The sequence below is a fragment of the Lutra lutra genome, chromosome 1 (assembly GCF_902655055.1).
Source record: "Lutra lutra chromosome 1, mLutLut1.2, whole genome shotgun sequence".
Classification (NCBI taxonomy): domain Eukaryota; kingdom Metazoa; phylum Chordata; class Mammalia; order Carnivora; family Mustelidae; genus Lutra; species Lutra lutra.
The window spans coordinates 169,900,400-169,921,014 of NC_062278.1; the positions used below are offsets into that span (position 1 = coordinate 169,900,400).

Here is a 20,615-nt window from a genome sequence, read left to right on the forward strand (position 1 = left end):
ATGACAGTTTGGCATTAAGGTTTAAAATATAAATCACAACCAGATTGCGATATAAACCCCAAGGAAAACTGGATGTTCCCATGCCTTTGCTAGTTTTTACTGAAGAAGTGTGACTATAAAAGACATGACAACTTTTCTTCAACAAACACAGCAGAACTCACAGATAAAAATGCACACTAGCCTTCAAGTACCACTTTCTGCGGCCTCAGGCATATTCTACGTCAGCCGTTCCTTCTCTCAACACATCTTTTTGAGAACTGCCACCACTTTCAGGAATTGTGTGTGTGTGTGTGTGTGTGTGTGTTGTATACTTAACAGGACAAATTTTTGCCTTTTGGAGGTAACATGTGACAACGAGCTGGAACCCCACTGGGTTTTCGTTCTAACTCTGTGATGTCGGGCACCTTATTTCACCTCGCCACACCTCAATTTGCTCCTCAATAACACCGTCCTCCTGCTGTGGAGTGTCATAGAGCTTCAATGAGATAAGCATGACCCAGCCTTCAAGAAATACGGCTTTCTTCTCCCCATTCCCATTTTTTTGTTTGTTTTTATTGTGCAACCATTAAAAAAATACCCTTTTCCTCTTTCTTTTGAGGGTAGCTTTTTTTTTTTTTAAGATTTTATTTATTTATTTGACAGAAATCACAAGTAGGCAGAGAGGCAGGCAGAGAGAGAGGAGGAAGCAGGCTCCCTGCTGAGCAGAAAGCCCGACGTGGGGCTTGAACCCAGGACCTGGGATCATGACCCGAGCTGAAGGCAGCGGCTTAACCCACTGAGCCACCCAGGCGCCCCTTGAGGGTAGCTTTTATCATTATTTTGTGACTAGTCAAAAGGAATTGGGGGTTGAAAACAATGAATGTACAAGCTGCATAATTTCCTACCAACTCTAAGATATGCGTGAAAGAGAAATAATAAGGCAGAATTTCCAATGTGGTTCAGACACAGGTTCTGCAGAAAGCTGCAGAAGGGGTTCAGAGGAGAGATGTTCTGAGAAGTGACAGTCACAATGGAATTGCTGTCATGCCTATCAAGGTGACCCCTGGAAGGGACAGCATCTATCTGCATATATAAGGTCTCTGCACAGTCCTATAACTCCATTCCAGGAAGGCTTGAGAGTTCTGTTTGATTCAGCAGTGAAACTCTCCCTACATGTCCCTTCAGTTTCCAATTAATTCTAGTCTGCAAGCTTGAATTACAATGAGAGTCTGAGGCTCCCACATTTCCTGAGGAGCAGGAGAACTCATCCAGATCTGATTCTCTTGGAAATATCCTGCTCTCTACTCAGAGTACACAGTTTGTCTGCTGACCACCTCTGCCATCTGCTGTTCTGCCAATGGTCCCTTAGAACTTTCCAAGTTACTTAGTCCTTAAGACTAGTCTTTTGACTCCAGAAAGCCCAGGTGCCTGGCAACTCACAGGCCTTCATCCTCCATTTTCTTCAGAAACATCATTTTGGTTGCATCCCCTTGTTGCCTCCCTTAGGAACGAATGTGCAGAATTTTCTTGAATGTCTTCTTGAAGTTTTCATTGCACAATGGGTAAATGAGGGGGTTCAGCGTGGAGTTGATATAGCCCAGCCAGATGGTGAACATGTGCACACGTTCATTGCAACAGCTCTTGCAGAAAGCAATGACCATGAAGAAGATGAAGTAAGGAATCCAGCAAAGGATGAAGGCCGCCATAATAAAACCCAATTGTTTGGCGGCCTTCCATTCTCGGTTCACGTGCAGCCCAGACACGTACTGTCTTGAATGTGAACGGAGCCTCTTCCAAGTGAACTTGATATAATCCAGGCCTGTGCTAGATGCACTTCTAGGTTTACCTTTCCCTGATGCTGACTCTGTGGGTGTGTCTGAGTCTGTCCGAGAGAAGGACTGGCTATCACCGAGGATCTGATCCTCTGATATCTCACTGGCCCCATGCATGTTCAGGCTCTGTTCATCCATCCCAAGTGGGCCCTGGCTCTGGTCAATAGCTACATAACTCCTGCCACTCCCCTCTGCCTCAGTCTGCACCTGCACAATGTTAAGTGGAAAGCACGGAAGTTTGTCTACTTCTCTGTCCTCCTCTCGGCTGAACACACGTGGGGATTTCATCTCTTCTGGGTCTTGGTATGGTGACTTCAAGACAGGCTCACCACTGGCATCTTTTGATTTCCTTTTCAGAACCTCCCAGGGAGACTCCTTCCCTGATTTCTTGGCCCCTGCCTTGGGATTCTCTGGCTTCATCTTTATGTCAGAGAAGGGAGGGAGGGATCCATTAATGAGCTCTCGGTGCTGACAGTGCTGTCGTACGGCCTTGTAGATCTTGGCGTAGAACCAGAGCATGAGCAAGGTAGGTAAATAGAAGTTGATGATGGCAGTCATGATCTTGAACCAGGTGACATCATAGAAGTCTGTCTCACACTTGTCTTCCCGGTGTCCTGAGGACTGTGACATAAAGTGATGCCATCCCAGAATAGGAATAATCCACAGGAAGGAGAGAAACCAGGCCCCCAAGATGGTGGCTGATGCTCGGGTCTTGGTACGATACTTCAGGTATCTGAGGGGCTGCTGGACAGAGCGATAGCGATCAATGCACAAGATGAAGACACTGAAAATGGATGCTGTGCTGGCCACGTAGTCCATGGAAAGCCAAAAGAGGCAGAGAGGCTGGCCCCAGGACCACCTGGACATGAGGAGGTAGAGGATGTTCATGGGCATGACGACAGCCCCCACGATTAGGTCTGCCACGGAGAGGCTGACAATGTACAGGTTGCCCACGGTGTGCAGCTTCCGCTCGCTCCGCACAGCATACAGGACCAGCAGGTTGAGTACCACTGTGACCAAGGAGATGGCACTCAGGACCACCACCAGGGGCATCAGTTGGGGGCTGGCTATGGTGGTCTTATTCCCCTCGCACATCTTGTCTTCGAAGGTGCAGGAAGAATTGGGAAGGGTCATTGGCACAAGAGCAGCCTCCAGCTGTGGCTCCCTCCCTGGGAAGAAAGACACGAGGATTAAGGTCAGAGCCTTGGAGATCAGTAGTCACTTGGGACCATCAAGTTCATCTAACTGGGGTTGTATGCTGTTTGGGGCAGTAGATACTGCTAGTTACCTACAGTCTATATATCCTTCTTCCTTAGTCATTCAATTCTTCACCCATTCAATGACTATTTAGTGAACTCCCAGCATCATTCTGGGCACTGGGAATATAGCAGTGAATAAAACAAAAATCTCTGCCCTCCTAGAGTTTACATTCTAGTGAGGCAGCTGGGCAAAAGCAGGACAAAGTTTGTATAAGTCCCATGTTGCACGTGTTCTGGGAAGGTGGACTACATTCTGACTGGTCTAGGCTGGATATGGCACTCTAGTTTGAAGAAAACTGAGAAGCCCTAACAGAGTGTAATCTCTCTTAATAACTTAGCAAAAGCAAACTACTTTCATGTTAGGACAAAGCCAGATAAATTCTTGAGATGAAAAATAAATTTGTATGTTTTTTTAAGATAAAAAGCAAGGCCCTAAGGCATTTGATCCTTCTGGGAGGAATCCTTGAGTTACTCTGTTGTAAAAGCACCACGTGAGTAGCACTGATTTTGCCCCAGCTCTGCCACTGACATTCTGAGTGATCTCTCAGCCTGCATTTCCTCACGGGTCAAATGTGAAAGGTGGTGTGGGTGATCTCTAAAGGCTTTTCCAGGTATCCTGTTTAGAGTCTTGTTTTTGGTATTTTTTCCATATTCTCCTCCAGCTCAGAACTGCTCATCAGAGCAACACTCCAGGTTCTTTGAGTGTGTCTCCTCTGAACAGCATCACCTTCTCTTGTGACCCAGACCTGCTCTCTGCTCTTGTCACTCTCCGCTGTCTGCCTGCCTGCCTTCCCCACTCACCCATCAGCCTCAGCCATCAGCTTTGTGAGGATAATAGGCCCCAGATCTACAGCTTTAGCCTTCTCTTTCTCTACCTTCGCATCCCGAACCAGGACCTCGTAGCTTCACCTTCAGCCCTGACCAAGCTCACACCCCTTGGAATTGTCCACAGGCACCACAGGAAGGAGGAAAGAGGCTAGGGAGGTTCATCTCAGTTTTATTTTGGATTCTGGTTGGGACAAAGACGGAAGCAGTTCCCCAAACACTCCCACAGGGGGGTATTTTCAAGGTAGCTCCAACACCCTCTGCAACCCTCTGTTTGTTGCCTTGAAGAAAGTTCTTTCCTCATTTCTCTCTCTGCCTCATTGCACACAGAGAATCTCTTTTCACTGTGTGTATACTATTTGTCATTCAACAATGTGACAGAAAATGATTCTTTGATTAAAAAAATCATTGATTTTTTTCCTTTTTGACTAAAAAGAAAAGTTGTGATGATTGAATTGAGATTACTGAACTAAAGATTACTGTAGCATATTGTTTAGAGGTAAAATCTATGAGGTCTACAGCTTACTTTGAAATGAATCAAAAAATTAGATGGATGGTTGGTTAGAAGGGATAAAGGAAGCAGAAAGAGCAAAATGTTAATTCCTAACCTCGGTGGTAGATATTTAGGTGTTTCCTGTACAATGCTTCCAACTTTTCTATTTTATCAGTAATTTTCCTAGGAAGACATTGGGGAAAATTAACGTAGCACATATACGTTTATCCTCCTCACCTATCACTGTAAGCTCAGTTCTTTATCACATGTTCTCCTTCGTAGCTCAGACATGTTCGTTTGCATAAACATAAAAGCAAAAGATCAATACATATTTGTCAGATGGAGGAGTGAGTGAGTGAGAGGCAGGTGCCACGAAGCATCTCCATTCAGAACTTACTCATTCAATAGATATTTACCAGTAAAAGGTTCCCTTCAGCTCAGTGATCTGCTTCAGAAGCAAGAGAATCCACTTTTGCCCTCTGAAGCTATGGAATTGGGGAGGATTCCTAGAAAGGCAACTGCAGCGCCCTCCTGCTGCCTGCAGACCCATCTTGGCTGCTGCCTTCCGTGACCTCCTGTCCCACTCAGGACTGGCTATGTAATTTGCAGAGCCCAGTTCAAAATTAAAAATTAAACAATCATTAAGAATTTCAAGATGGCAACAGCAGAACATGAAACGGAGACAGGGGCCCTCTTGAGCAAGAGTCTGTGTGGCTGCCGTATGCCACTCCTGCTCTCTGGTCCTTGTAACCAATCCTGAACATGCCCTGCCTGGTGAGATAACTAATGTAAGGTGCTCTCACCTCCCTCAGGGATCTGCATTTTGAAATGCAGATCACTGAATGGTTTTTTCTCTACAAATGCCAAAGGGACATCAAGTTGAGTGTGGAATTGTGTGGGGACATGGATCCTCACTCTACCTCATGCTACACAGGCCATGCTCCCTTCAGTCTGCCCAAACCCCAGAAGGTTCTGAGGGGCTCTCTCTGGGATCAAGGTCAAGCCTATAGAGAAGGTGCAGGCAATGGGTTGTTCTTTGAGAAGAGAGAACAGAAGCTCGAGGAGGCACTTCAGACAGGGCAATTGGAGAAGAAAGGTGGGTACCTATAAATCCTTTAGAGCACTATGTCCCTAGAGAAGCAGGAGAGGAAGGAGAGGGTTCTCTTCCCAGCTCTGCCACTTGATGGGCTGTGTGGAGCATGGATAAACAGCCACGCCTCCAATTTCCTTACCTGTAAAGCAGGGAAAACATCATTACCGCCCTCCCTAGGCTGCTGAGAGGATCCTCTGAGGCAGTGGGGTGGGAAAGCTCTGCTAATCCTCAGGTAATGAGGACCGGGTGACAAGCAGAAATGAATCCCTTTTCTCTAAAGAGGTTTGTGCGCACAAGCAAGCCCTCATTTTTGAATTAAGGCAATGGCTCCATTCCAAAACCATTAGCTACAGTGGGACTTTTTCCAGCATGATTACAAATAGTCTAATCCAATCAGGCCTATGTGGCAGCAAGTAAACAAAGGTAGTCAGCGTCTCTTCCAGTTCCTTGGGAATGCTGACTGGAGCAGCTAAGATTGTGAGGAGCCAAGCCCTCGGCGTTTCAGATATTAGTTATTAAATGTCTCCCACAAGCCCATAGGGAGGTCTTATGATGATCTCCAAAGTACAGATGAGGAAACGGTCAGCTCAGACTCAGAGAGGTGAAGTAACCAACTCAGGGTCACACAGCTAGGAAGACACTGACAAACTCAAGATTCCAACCTGGGTCTATCTGTTTCTCAACCTTTGTTCTATTGACATTTTGAACTGGATAATTCTTTGTTGTGAAGGACTGTCCTGTGCATTGTTGGCTGTTTCACAGTATCCCTGGTCTCTGCTTGCTAGGTGCCAGTAGCATCCTCCCCCTCTTCCCAGTCGTGACAACCAAAAATATCTCTAGACATTGCCAGATATCCACTGGGAGCCAAAATGATCCTTAGTTTAGATCTATGGTCTAACTGAAGAATAAACACCTTGAACTGCCAAAGAATACAGCTTTCTGCTCAAGGTTAAAAAGGGTAGATGTTATCTAACAATGCAATGAATTGTCTTGATAGATTCTTTTCTTTGGCCCTTCATTCTTTTAGCTGGCTGCAATGGTAGTAGGATGAATAGGGCTTAAGCAGCCTTCTTGGGACCATGAGGAAGGGCCACAAAATAAGAAGCAGCTATTTGGATGGAGCTGAGGTCTCTGATGACTGCAAAGCTGCCAAACCAGTCAGGGCTCTCCCTCTCTGGGATAGGTTAGGTTTTCTATCACACACAGCCAAACCAAATCCCAACTGATACACAGTCCCTGACTTCAAGGAATTTGTCCATTAACATGAGAATAAAGACAAAAGATAAAGGAACAGCATCAAAAAAATAAAAAATTCTAGAATGTAACCTGCACAAATATGATGACTGAGGTAAGATCAAAGCAGGTGACAGGACAGAGGAAGGAGGGACAGCCTCTCTCAAGGTAGAGTGCAGATGTCAAGAAGAACATTGGAGAAGGAGTGATGTGTGAGCTGGGCTTCAAAGGATGAGTAGAAGTTCACCAGGAGGAAGGAAGAGAAATTTAAGGATGAAGAAAAAAAAGAATAAAAGTACAGAGCTGAGGGGCACCTGGGTGGCTCAGTGGGTTAAGCCTTTGCCTTCAGCTCAGGTCATGATCTCAGGGTTCTGGGATCGAGCCCTGCATCGGGCTCTCTTCTCAGTGGGTAGCCTGCTTCCCCCTCTCTGCCTGCCTCTCTGCCTACTTGTGATATCTCTCTCTCTCTAACAAATAAATAAAATTAAATTTAAAAAGTACAGAGCTGAGTGTGAGGAATTGGGAGGGAATTGTTGGAATGATGAATCTGGGAAGGCATCAGGTGTCAGCAAGCTCTTTTATACCTCTATGCTTTTAATTGTGCTGTTTCCCCGTACAGAGCACCCTTTGCCTGGAAGCTCTTAGTTGCTCTCCCTCTGCATCCCCACAATGCCTCTAACACTCCCCTTGATATCACCATGCTTATCATTCTTTCTTCAGCTGATTGTCCCTAACTAAACAGGGAGTACCTCTGGGGCATGGAAAATGTCTACTATTTCTGTTTCCAACGTGAAACACCAATTACCATCAAGGAGACACCCCCTTCTTTACAGCAGGGCCACCCCTTTTCCTTCACCACCATTCTCCCGTGCTGGCACCATGCAGGTACATGAGGGATGCTCAACGGACATTTGTTGGATGGGCTCTGAAAAGCAAGACATGAATGAAGAGTAGCAGGAGATGCAGGAGGAAGAATCCAACTGCAGAAAGTATGGGCTTGGGGCGCCTGGGTGGCTCAGTGGATTAAGCCTCTGCCTTCAGCTCAGGTCATGATCTCAGGTTCTGGGATCAAGCCCGGAATCGGGCTCTCTGCTCAGCAGAGAGTCTGCTTCCTCCCCCACCCTGCCTCTCTGCCTCCTTGTCATCTCTGTCAAATAAATAAATAAAATTCTTTAAAAATAAAAAAAAGAAAGCATGGGCTTATTTTTCACAAAGATGCCTACACCAACAAAAATCGGAGGTAAGATTTATGCTATTGATGAATATTGATAACCTTCATTTAACTTTTCTATTTTTACTGGAAACTTTATTGTTGGAAATTTCTCTTATGGTAATCCAAAACATGAATACAGATTTATGCACAAGGATGCTTACTGCAACATCATTTATGATAGCCAAATAAAAGAAAAGAAATTTAACATCTGGGAACTAAACATATTACAGGATAGTTACAGAATGGAATATCATGCAGTCACTGATAATCACATTTACGGACCACCATTAGTAGTATGGAAAAATGCTTACAATGAAATTAAATTTACAGATGCTGTTTATCCTGGATGATGTCAATTCTGTTATCAGGTTTGGCATAAGGGTGAGTCTCAGTTAGGTTATATTAACAGTGGTTTCCTGTGGGTGGTGGGTGATGTTTATTATCTTTGGCATTTCCCAAGATATCAACAACAGAGCATCTTAGTTTTATACCAGGGGAAAATAAGAACTAACCGCATTCATTTTTAAAAACAAGATAAAACAGATGTATTCCATTGGGAAAAAAATTTTAAGGAAAGGTCTTCCACATTCTTAGCACATCTTTTATTTTCTTTAATGAATAGTGAGAATTTGGGATTCCTTTTTTGATACATTCTGAACTGCCTCACCCACCACTCCGCATTCCAAACTGCTCTACCCTCTGAGACTCATTTGCATTGGATGTTTATCTTAGTCAATTCAGTCTGAACATTAGTTTCTTCGCTCCAATTCTGAGAGTGAGGTGCCATGCATGAAAGTACCCCAAATATTGCATATTCCCATTGAGTGTCGCCAAGGTATAATTTCCATAAAACACCCAGGCTTATCACTGCCACTGGCTGTGATGCAGAGAGCAGACTGCAAATAGCAAAATCCCGTTATAAACCTGGTGCTGTAGGAACATGCCTGATTTTGAATGTAGGGCAGTGCTGGGTTAAGAGTTAGCCTCTGGGTAAGGTGCAAGAGGTAGATGACCTTGTGGGGAGAGAGTCGCCCTGAAGATTTTTTCTAGGGGTGGACGTACGCATTTAAATGTCTAAAGAGTCAGGAAGGGAAAGTTAGGAAGAACAGGGACTGTGTGTCTCGAGCAAGAGGAAATGGTGGGGACTGGGGCAACCTGGAGAGCACATTCTGTCTGAAGAGGACAACTCTTGCTCAGATGCCACCAACGGCTGCAGGCCCAGATCTGCCTGTTTTAAAAATGAAGCATAAAAGCTGGATTTTTACATGGAATCTTCTAGTTTTAAAATGTCACTAATTGCAGCCCCAGGTGGTTCAGTTGGTTAAGCGTCTGAGGGTCCCAGGGGTACTGGGATTGAGGTCGGCACCAGGTTCCTTGTTCAGCAAGGAGCCTGCCTCTCCCTTTCCCTCTCCCTCTGTCTCCCCCACCCCCTCCCCACTTTCTCTCAAATAAATAAATAAACTATTTTTAAAAAATAAGTAAAAAAATATTATTTAGTTTTTTCATTTGTTTTCTTGAACACTTGAAAACAGGTCAAGCAATAACAAATTTTGAGGATGTGACCTGTGAGCCCCAAGCTGGAAATGTCAAGCTAGTTCATAGGGAATCTGGAGTGCTGATACAAGATAATGACCCTAGAATAGACTCCTTTTTGGGGTAGCTGCCCAATTCACAAGCTTCCTTCTCGGGGAACCATCATCCAGCTAGGAGTAGATACTGGAAGCCAAATTTATACCATGTAAACGTGACCTCTAATAATGTGATTGGACTGTAGGATGTCATCTGAGCTAGAAGGGCTAAGTTGCATTCTTTCTTCTAGAAAACTGGGATGGGGGTTGTGCGGCCAAGACAGTCTATTGGTCTCATGAACTGAAGTGACAAGAAAGGGGAGGGGTTGTGGCTGCCATCGAGGGGCAGTTGTGCTCATATGCAGACGCCCTGAAGTAGAGGAAAGGTTGTAACAAGGCAGGGAACAAATGTCATGACCTGTGCTGGAATAACTGATCTCTCCATGTGCAAAGATGAATCTAGACCTCTCCCCCTCACACCATATATAAAAATCAACTCAAAATTGACAATAGTCCTAAATGTAACAGCTAAACGTCTTAAAACTATCAGAAGAGGGGTGCCTGGGTGGCTCAGTTGGTTAAGCAACTGCCTTCGGCTCAGGTCATGATCCCGGAGTCCTGGGATCGAGTCCCACATCGGGCTCCCAGCTCCAAGGGGAGTCTGCTTCTCCCTCTGACCTCCCCTCTCATGCTCTCTCTCTGTCTCTCAAATAAATAAATTAAAAAAAAAAAAACTATCAGAAGAAATCACAGGAGAAAAGCTTTGAGATCTTGAGTTAGATGAAGATTTCTCAGATACAATGCCAAAGGCATAACCCAAAAAGGAGAAAATTAAGTTAGACTTTGTAAAAATTTAAAACTCCTGTGTTTCAAAAGGCACCATTAAGAGAGTAAGAAGCTATAGAATGGGAGAAGACATTTGTACCTCATGTATCTGCTGGATCATACATCTGATGGATCCAGAATGTATAAAGAACTCTTCCAACTCAATAGTAATAAGACAAAAAACCCAATTTAAAATTGGCAAAGGAAGCAATGGCCACGGTCGCCAAACTGTGGAAAGAACCAAGATGCCCTTCAACGGATGAATGGATAAGGAAGATGTGGTCCATACACACTATGGAGTATTATGCCTCCATCAGAAAGGATGAATACCCAACTTTTGTAGCAACATGGACGGGACTGGAAGAGATTATGCTGAGTGAAATAAGTCAAGCAGAGAGAGTCAATTATCATATGGTTTCACTTATTTGTGGAGCATAACAAATAGCACGGAGGACAAGGGGAGTTAGAGAGGAGAAGGGAGTTGAGGGAAATTGGAAGGGGAGGTGAACCATGAGAGACTATGGACTCTGAAAAACAATCTGAGGGTTTTGAAGGGGCGGGGGGTGGGAGGTTGGGGGAACCAGGTGGTGGGTATTGGAGAGGGCACGTATTGCATGGAGCACTGGGTGTGGTGCAAAAACAATAAATACTGTTTCGCTGAAAATAAATTAAAAAAATTAAAAATTAAAAAAAAATTGGCAAAGGATCTGAATAGACATTTTACCCAAGAGGATATAAGAATGGCTCAGAAACTCATGAAAAGATGTTCAACATCATTAGTCATCAGGAAAATGCAAATCAAAACCACAGTGAGATACCACTTCACACCCACTAGTTGACTATACTTTTAAAAGACAGACAATAATAAGCGTTAATGAGAATGTTGAGAAATTAGAACCCTCCTATACTGCTGGTGGGAATGTAAAATGGTGCAGCCACCGTGGAAAAATCGGGCAGTTCCTCAAACAGTTAAATGGAGTTACCATGATAACCAGTGTTCTTACCTAGATATCTACTCAAGACAATGGAAGATACACGTCCACATAAGAATTTGTATGTGAATGTCTCTAATATTATAAAAATAGCCAAAACATGGAAACAACCCAGATATTCATCAACTGTGAATGGATAATCAAAATACGGCATATCTGTGCCAAGGAGTATTATTTGTTAATAAAAAACCCCCAAAGTACTGATGTATGCTATAGCATGGATGAACTACAAAAACATCATGCAAGTAAAAGCAACTACACACAAAAGGCAACACATTTTATGATTCCACTTACAGCAAAAGTCCAGGATAGAAGAGTAATAGAGACAGAAAGTGGATTAGTGGTTGTCTGAGACTGGGGGTGGAAACAGGAAGGAGTCTTTGGGAGTGATGGCAATGTTCTAAAATTGAATTCTGATGATGATTATACAACTCTGGACATTTACTAAAAATAATTGAATTATATGATTTACTCAGAATGAGTGAGTTTTGTGGTATATAGATAATATATCAAAAAAGTTGATTAGAAATAAATTCAGGGATGCCTGGGAGGCTCAGTCAGTTAAGTGTCTGCCTTAGGCTCAGGTCATGATCCCAGGCTCCTGGGATGAGTCCCGCATCTGGTTCCATGCTCAGTGGGGGAGCCTGCTTCTCCCTCTTCCATGCCCCCTTGCTTGTGCTTATGTTCTCTCTCTCTGACAGATAAATAAATTTAAAAAAAAAAAAAAAGAAAGAAAAAAAAGAAATTTGGTGGTCCAAGCAAGAGGCTGTCTAGGTTTCCAGACTTCTGTCTGTTTTAAAAACTTGTTTTGGTACACTAGTATTGCTTTCTAAAATACTTACAAGGCACCAGAATTTTTTTAAAGGAAATAAAGGGGTGTTAGGTAGATAAGGATTAAACTAAGGGTAGATCCTAGAGAATCACTGGAGTTGGGTCACAATTTTGACTCTGAGCTTCCCAGGAGCCACAGCAAAGAGGAAAAACAGGATCAATTACAAGATTCTAGTGTCATTAGCAATGTCATAATTAGCAATGTCATAAGCAAAATAGTTGCTTAGCAGAAAGACAGCTTTAGCTGGAACTACGGTTTTAGATAAAATGGTTTCTTATAGTGGGAGGCACACTGAGATGTTACATTGTCACTTCTTAATCCTTAGCAGCAACAGAGTGAACAAAATTTAGCTACATCAACTCTTTCCTCCTGTGCATCCATGATCCTCTCATTTTATAATTTGGCTTAAGAATTTGGGTTTGTTTATTTGATCTTTCCAAGCCCCACTGCTGGTATGACAGGCTGGGATTTTGAAATTAGGCCAGGAATGGGAAGCCAAAGCATTATCACTAAATGTCAAACAAAAGAAGCAGAAAAAGCCCAGCTCCATTCTCGCTTACCCTCTGACATTGAAAAGCAATGAATGAGAAGAAAAAGTAGCATTTCTTTCTTTCTTTTTTTTTTTAAAGAGAGAGCAGGGGAAAGGGAGAGAGAGAATCTTTTTTTTTTTTTTTTAAGATTTTATTTATCTATTTGACAGACAGAGATCACAAGCAGGCAGAGAGAGAGGAGGAAGCAGGCTCCCTGCTGAGCAGAGAGCCCGATGCGGGGCTCGATCCCAGGACCCTGGGATCATGACCTGAGCCGAAGGAAGAGGCTTTAACCCACCGAGCCACCCAGGCGCCCCTGTTCAAGAGTTTCCTATGAAACTGTTCAAAGGCTTCCTATGACATACCAGCATTGGGCTGGGAAGGTTTCCATGTTGCTTCATTGAATCCTCGCAGTGCAGGTTATGATAAAGGAATCATTTTTTGCCCCTATTTTAATGATGAGGAAACAGAGGTTTCTGGAGTTTATATGCTTTGGTGCCCTGCACTAAGATCCAAAGATGACTGAAGAACAAGTCCCTTAATGGCCCAAGTGATACACGCCTTCTAGGCTATTTGAAGGGGCTTCAGACCACCTGCCCTAACCCACCCACCTTTTCACTATAGTAAGAAAGAGATAGAAGTAAATACATGTTTTAAATAAACATTTCATGGCATTGGTACTACGAACATTTGTGCTAACATTAGACAAGGACACTGTACACAACACTAGGCCCAGCATACACACACGTATCACTTCAGGACACAATGAATAATGTTTTATTTTTGTTCCAAATCCCGGAGATTAAGCCTTGAGAAAGGTACTTTCAAAGAACAAAGTTATCCAGCCTGTTTTCTTCTTGAGAAAAAAAGAATTATGTATGATATTGAAGTAAATAAAAGAGCTGGCAGAAGAGAAAGGAGAGGCAAATGAGATGTTTACAAGAGAAAGCTCCTAGATAATTGGGAGTTTCTTTAATGTCTGTCTCTTTCAGTCAAGTGACCCCCTGCCTGATTGTGCGGCAGCCATGCCAGCACCATACCTGGGGCTCTTCGGCGCCACCTGCTAGCCAAGCCTCCTACTGGTACTGTGCCAGGCTTGTCTCTAGACTGAGGTTATGCGTGTACAGGAGCATAGGTGGGAGTGAATCAGTCTGGCGGCTCGTTGCATTCTCATATGGATTCACTTATCCATCCATCCATCCATCCATCTTCTCTTCTTTCCACCAATCCACCCATTCAAAAACTCCTTATTGAGGCATCAGGCACAGATGCTATGCTAGGTGAGAGATAGACACAACCCCATTGCTCATGGAACTCATGGCCTATATCAGTGGTTCTCAACCTTGGCTACCCGAGACATCTATTTCAGGGAAGACTGAGTACAGGTATTTTCCCCTATTTTTCTGTTAAGTACAATTAAAAAAACAAACAAACCCTGAACATTATATTTAAAACAAACATAAGACAACTCTAAAAGGCAGAGAGGCAAAGGCAGACCAGCTAGGGATCCCAGGACCCAAAGAATGACACAGTGTTAGTTCCCTGGGTTTTTGTTTGGCCATATATATCTGAGACTTTGAGCTACAAAGGATGGCAGATCAGAAATGCCAATGCGCACAGATAAATAAAACAGATGAATAAACAAAAAGCCCCCCCAAAAGCCTGCTGTGTCTAGCCAAAGGACCAGGAAAGGAGAAGCCTAGCAATATAGAAAACTTCTAGACTAAAATTGGTCTACTTGCAGTCAAACACCACAGAAAACACTAGAGTCCCATTCCCATCCTGGCCAGCAGAGGCTGAGGGGAGCCAAGATGTCCACTGTTGTCAGACTACAAGGTGACATGACTCTCTTGCTGGGGACGTGTCCCTACAGTCATTAATAAGGATTTTCATCCTCATCAGGTAGAGATAAGCCCTGCAGCCCCCCCCCCCCCCCAGAGTCAGTGGAGGCCACATGGTGAGCAGTAAGGATGCACCTCTATCCCTCCCAGCCAGGGAGTTATTCCTGGAGGCCTGGGAGGGAGCCAGAACTTGTTCATGCTCATGAGTAATGAAGACCCGTTCCCCTTCAGGTATCATAGAAGCTGAGCAGGGAATCTGGACTTCTACCCCCACCTGGAAGTAATGAGATGGCATACCCCCTTCTCACTGCCTCCTCCTTCCCCTGCCAGAGCAGTGTCTCATAACACCAGATAAAACAGAAGACTTAAATTTGATACAGAGTCTCAAATGCCCACCTAAAACACCCACATTTCAGTTGAAAATCATTTCTCATATAAAAAACTGGGAAGAGCTCATACAGAATTTTTCTTAAAGCAATCAATAGATACCAATGCCAAAATGACAGGGATGCTAGGATGATGCAACAAACACTTAAAGTAACCATCATAAAAATGCTTCATTGTGCATATGGGAACATCCTTGAAACAAATGAGAAAATAGAAAGTCTGGGAAAAGAAACAGAAGAAAAAAGAACCAAAATGGAAATTTTAGAACCAAAACATCTGGTAACTAAAATAAAGACTCAGTGGTTGGGTTCAACATCAAGATGGAGGAAACAGAGGGAAAAATTAGTGAACTGGAAGATAGGACAATAGAAATTACCCATTGTCCTGGAAGATAGGACAATAAAAATTACCCAATCTGAACATCAGAAGGAAAACAGACTGGAAGCTAAAAAAAAAAAAAAAAAAAAAAAAAAAAAAAAAGTCCCAGAGATCTGTAGGACTATATAACAAAAGACTTAACACTCATGTAGGCATAGTCCTGGAAGTTGACAAGAAAGAGTGTACAGATGAAAAGGCACTTGAAGAAAACTTCCTAAATTTGGTATGAGACATAAACCTTCATCAAGAAGCTGGGTGAACCTCAAACAGGATAACTGCCTCTCGAAACCCACACCAGGATACATAATAGTTAAACTTTGGAAAAGTAAAGGAAAAAAATCTTGAAAGCAGCCAGAGAAAAACACTTTACTATAATGAGAATGACAACAGATTTCTCATCAGAAAATGTGGAGATGAGAAGGAAGTGACATAAGATTTTCAGAGTCCAAAGGAAAAGAAATGTCAACCCAGTATCTCTCACTCAGCAAAATACCCTTAGGAAATGAAGGGGAATCAATACATTCTCAGAAGAAGAACTTGTGCAAGACTTGTATGCTGAAAACTACAAAATGCTGATGAAAGAAATAAAAGATCTAAATAAATGAGATACACGGTGTTCACAGAGTAGAAGATTCGGCTTAGGAGATGTGTCAACTCTCCCCAAACTGATGTACAGATTTAATGCAATTAATGTCCAAATCTCAGCAAGGTGTCTTGTAGATATGAAGGAGACCATTCTAAAATTTATATGGAAGGACAAAGGCACTAGAGGATGAAGAGTTGCATGCTCTTCTGACTGAATCAGCCAGGCACCCCTGAATTTCTACTTATCACACAAAACTCATCTTAAAATTTCCTTCTTCTTGGAAGCTTTCCTATATCCTTTAGCCACATCTAAGCATTCCTTCCTCTGGGTTCCCACAGTATTGTTTCCATATCTCTATTCTTCCTTTAAGATTTTTTTTTATTTATTTGAGAGGGAGAGAGAGAATCTCAAGCAGACTCCATGCTGAGCGAGAAACCCGATGTGGGGCTCTATTTCATGACCCCAAGATCAAGTCATGATTCCAGAGTCCTGAAATCAAGACTTACATCAGGCTCCCTGCTCAGCGGGAAGTCTGCTTGTCCCTCTCTCTCTGCCCCCATTTGTGCTCTCTCTCTCTCTCACTCTTTCTCAAATAAATAAATAATAAATAAATCTTTAAAAAAAAAAAGAAAAATACTAATGTCTGGCTCCCACCCTTAGACAAGATTCTGATTTTCTTGTTATGAAGTGTGGTCTGATTGTCAGGATTTTTTGAAAACTCTCCAGATCTAGCCAAGACTGTGAACCACTGCTTAACCAAAGCTGAATGGTAGGAGGAGCTCAGTAAATGAAGAATAGGTGAATGGATGAATTCTTTCTTTCTCTAACACATCACAGTCCTGACCCAACATGACCATTTTTAGGGTTTCATGCTATGCTAATTCATTAATATATTCAGGAACTATTAATTAAGCAATAATGCAGTACCTGGTGTTATGCTAGGCCACGCTGCTGGAGATAAAACATGAGTAAGACTCTCACTTCTCCCCCTGTTCCACTGTGCCTTTGGGAAAGCTGGGGCTGTGTCCTTGTTCGTCCAAGAACTTTCTGTCCTGCTGGTTAATTGGCCAGTACCAACAGCAATCATCTCCCCAGTGGCTGACAGCAAACCTTCCTCCTGGCTGCTTCCTTCGGCAAATGTAAGGACAGACTATATAAATTCCCAGAGAGAAAGTTCCTGGAGGGTAGGAGTGAGTGAACCGAGCAAAAAGAAAGTGGTCCTGTCTAGATCTCTCCAAGCACTGCAGAAGTGACTGGTGAGTCTCACAGGAGAAACCCTGTGCTACTTAAATAAACTTCCTTCTGGGTGTGTATTTACACAAAGAAAGTCAAAGGCCTTAGGATATGATTAAGATCTGAACTACCTCACACTTAAAGAGAACTTCCTTCCCAGTTGCTGCCTTCTCATACTCAGAGCTGCTTTAAGATTTGTACCACAGATTACTGAAAAGCAGAAATAATAACCATTTGTGCCATTGCTGTTCTGGTTCAGACTTTGATAATATCTCTCCTCCACTGTTTTTTTTAAACTTATAATGTATTATTTGCCCCAGGGCTACAGGTCTGTGAATCATCAGGCTTACACATTTCACAGCACTCACCATAGCACATACCCTCCCCAATGTCCATAACCCAGCCACCCGTATCCCTACCCCCCCAACCCCTAGCAACCCTCAATTTGTTTCATGAGATTAAGAGTCTCTTACAGTTTGTCTCCCTCCCGGTCCCACCTTGTTTCATTTTTTCCTTCCCTACCCCCTACAACCCCTCACCCTGCCTCTCAAATTCCTCATATCAGAGAGATCATATGATAATTGTCTCTCTCTGATGGACTTATTTCACTCTCTGCTCTACTGTTTAACAGCTTCCAAACTGGTCATCCTGATTCTGATCTGGGTGCCCTCGGCCCATCCTACATGCAGCAGCCAGATAATCTTTCTAAAAAACCACACCTCCAATCACCTCTTTCTCCTACGGAAACTCTAATAGCTTGCCATGGCTGTCCGGCCACATTTGGATACACTAGGTAATCCCCTATGTGTAATACAAGGATAACCCAAATAAAACTGGGCTGTTTTGTATCCAGTCTAACCATGGTACTACATTCAGAAGAAATTCAAGTCCAACATTCAGGAAGAAAACAAATGGAAAATAACTTAAACCTTTTCTGAAGACTCTTAAAAAGGCAAAAAAAAAAAAAAAATCCTAAAGCACCTCTTGTCCCTTCTATTACCCTAGTGTGCCACTTCCTGGGTCAGCTACCTGCCATTGAATCTCCTCTTCTCCTCTCAAAAACTGTAGTTTGCATTGGTTCCCCCTTCTACTCTATCTTTCTCCCATCCACACTCCAATCTTTCTGACCTATTGAAGTCACCTTGCATTTTTAACAGAAATCCACTTTGCTTTCCTGGTGTTTTCTTTTCCCATAAATTACTCCAATCAGCACAAGAGAAGCCCAAGAGATAAGCATTCAAAAACAGATTCCACTCTGGAAACCGAGGGACAGGGACAGGGACAGGCAGTGGCATATTAAAACCTTTGACCTCACACAAGAGCCTTTTCCATTGGGATGTACCCAATTTCCTGTGTGGCCTCCTCTCCTGCAATTCCATGTTGCCTCCATAAACCTGGCTCTGGAGCATCCCCGTACCTTTGCAAATGCCGTTGCCTCTACGGGGGCTGCCTGTTTCTCCCCTCTCAGCCTGACAACATATTCAATTAATTATTTACAACCAGCTCTGATGTCACTTCCTTTAAGACTTTCTCAGTTCCATGAGACAGAGGCCATTGGCTTCCTTCTCTAGGGTTTTTCTGAACTTTGTACAGACCTCAGTTATAACCCCTGTCAAGCTGGGTTGTAATTTCTTAATTACTGACCAGACTTTTCATTAGACTGTAGGTGCCAAATTTAAGTCTGAGTCATCTCTGTGTCCTCAGCCCCAAGAACCAGGGAGCTGCACAATAAACAGTTACCGAATGCTCTAGAAATATGCTCCAGCTATGAGTGCTGTAGAAAAGCATTTCCCAGTGTTCTCCCCTCTGCTCATTAGCCTGGGAGCTCATGTCACGTGGAGCTTGAGAGATCGGCACTGGCACTCACATGGCTACATCTGGCCAGCCCTCCAAAGGGGTGTCTGTCCCTCTCTCTGACCCCAGCCAGGCCTGGTTCTCGCCTAGTTGAAATAAATGAAGTTAAATGCAGACCATCAATTAGGCATGGGAATGCAATAAAGGCACGCGGACTTGAAGGGAAGAAGTCAAACTTTTCAATTTGTAGATAACAGGATCTTATATCTAGAAAATCCCAAGGGTTCTACAAGAAAATGATCAGAGCTAATAAAAGAATGTGGGGGCCCTAGGTCCTTAGTTTGGGGTGGGGGCCCTGCTGCCCCCGGGAGCGACCTCCCCTGGCATTTGCCAGCACACCTTCTTCTCCACTGCTCTTACCCCCAGCACATGGTGTGCCCCATGCAAGGCTGCCTGCTTTGCCCTCAGGGGGTAGGGACAGAGGGAGAGGGAGAGAGAGTATCTCGAGCAGACTCCCCACTGAGTGTGGAGCCGACATAGGGGTTGATCTCACGACCCTGTGATCAAGACCTGAGCTGAAATCAAGAGTCGGATACTGAACCCACTTCACCACCCAGGCACCCTGTCACCCATGTTTTTCAGATAAGACTCTGTTCCTGTCCCTTGCCCAAGCTCCACAGCTACATGGCTATCTCCCCAGTTTCTGAGCCCAGGGTATGGGTGTTAAAGAGAGGCTGACTGTTAGTACCCCATCCCATCAGAACAACTACACTACCATTGGCATATAAGATTAATGGACGATTTTAAGGAGAAACTGATATAATCGTGTTCACAGTGGCATTATTCAACGGGTGGAAGCAACCGAAGTACCCATCAACAGAAGAATGAATAAACAAAATATGCTCTATTCTTATAATGGAATATAACCTCAAAAAGGAAGGAAATTTTGATCCTTGCTACAACAAAAATGAACCTAGAGGACATTGTGCTAAGTAAAATAGCCAGTCATAAAAGACATACTGTGTGGTTCTATACTTAGAGCACATTTATAGAAATGTCGAGCACATTTATTTAGAGCTTATTATAGAAAGTCTAGTGATGGTTGCAGCAGCTGGGGGAAGCGGGAATGGGGAGTTGGTGTTTGATGGATACAGAAGTTCAGTTTTTTAAGATGAAAGAGGTTCTGGCCAAGCAACTCCTTGCGACACTCTGGGGTGGGGTGTCTAACACGAAAGGATTTGTCAGTTGAAGGGGATCTTTAGAGGGAATCTTCCTGGGAATTCAAGGCAGATTGAATGGGAGTTCCTGGTAGATGTCAGGGTGCTCACTGAATTGTTACATTTTACATTTTCTTATAAACTCATATTCCCACCTCCAGATACTTCAGGGAGCAGCAACCCCAGTGATTTCATCTGCCTTGATTTCTCCTCTCAGTTCAGTCAAAGAATCAGGAGTTGGTCATCTCTCTTCTGCTCCCAAGGAAGCAGGATTGTGTAGGATACCGGCTAGGAAAAGTGACCCTTAGAGAGGCAGGGAACCCTTCCCAGGTAATTACCCTCCACTTGTCTGTTCTTTAAGCCCACATGACCTGGTGAAGGCAGTAGAAGCAAACAAAGCTTACAGGACGCAGCCCAAGCCTAGAAGGGTAAAAGCAGCACCATTTCCCCTACATAAAACACCAGAAAGCAATTTACTGTCTCAGCCTTGTGTCTCCGGTGTGTT

General features: G+C 43.6%; 1 protein-coding gene across 5 annotated transcripts in view; it reads right to left on the minus strand.

Moving 5' to 3' along the window:
* Positions 1-746: 746 nt before the first annotated feature.
* Positions 747-20,615, minus strand: part of HRH1 (histamine receptor H1) — an 89,143-nt gene continuing 69,274 nt past the window's right edge. For 3 of the 5 annotated variants that reach the window (XM_047744617.1, XM_047744625.1, XM_047744645.1), the window contains exon 2: positions 747-2,980. In XM_047744617.1, the coding sequence (XP_047600573.1) occupies positions 1,482-2,945 (1,464 nt within the window). In that variant the 5' untranslated portion in view covers positions 2,946-2,980 and the 3' untranslated portion in view covers positions 747-1,481. Of the gene's footprint in view, positions 2,981-16,793; positions 16,817-18,516; positions 18,552-20,615 lie in introns of those variants that run through there. The other 2 variants (XM_047744636.1, XM_047744653.1) reach the window with 2 other exon arrangements.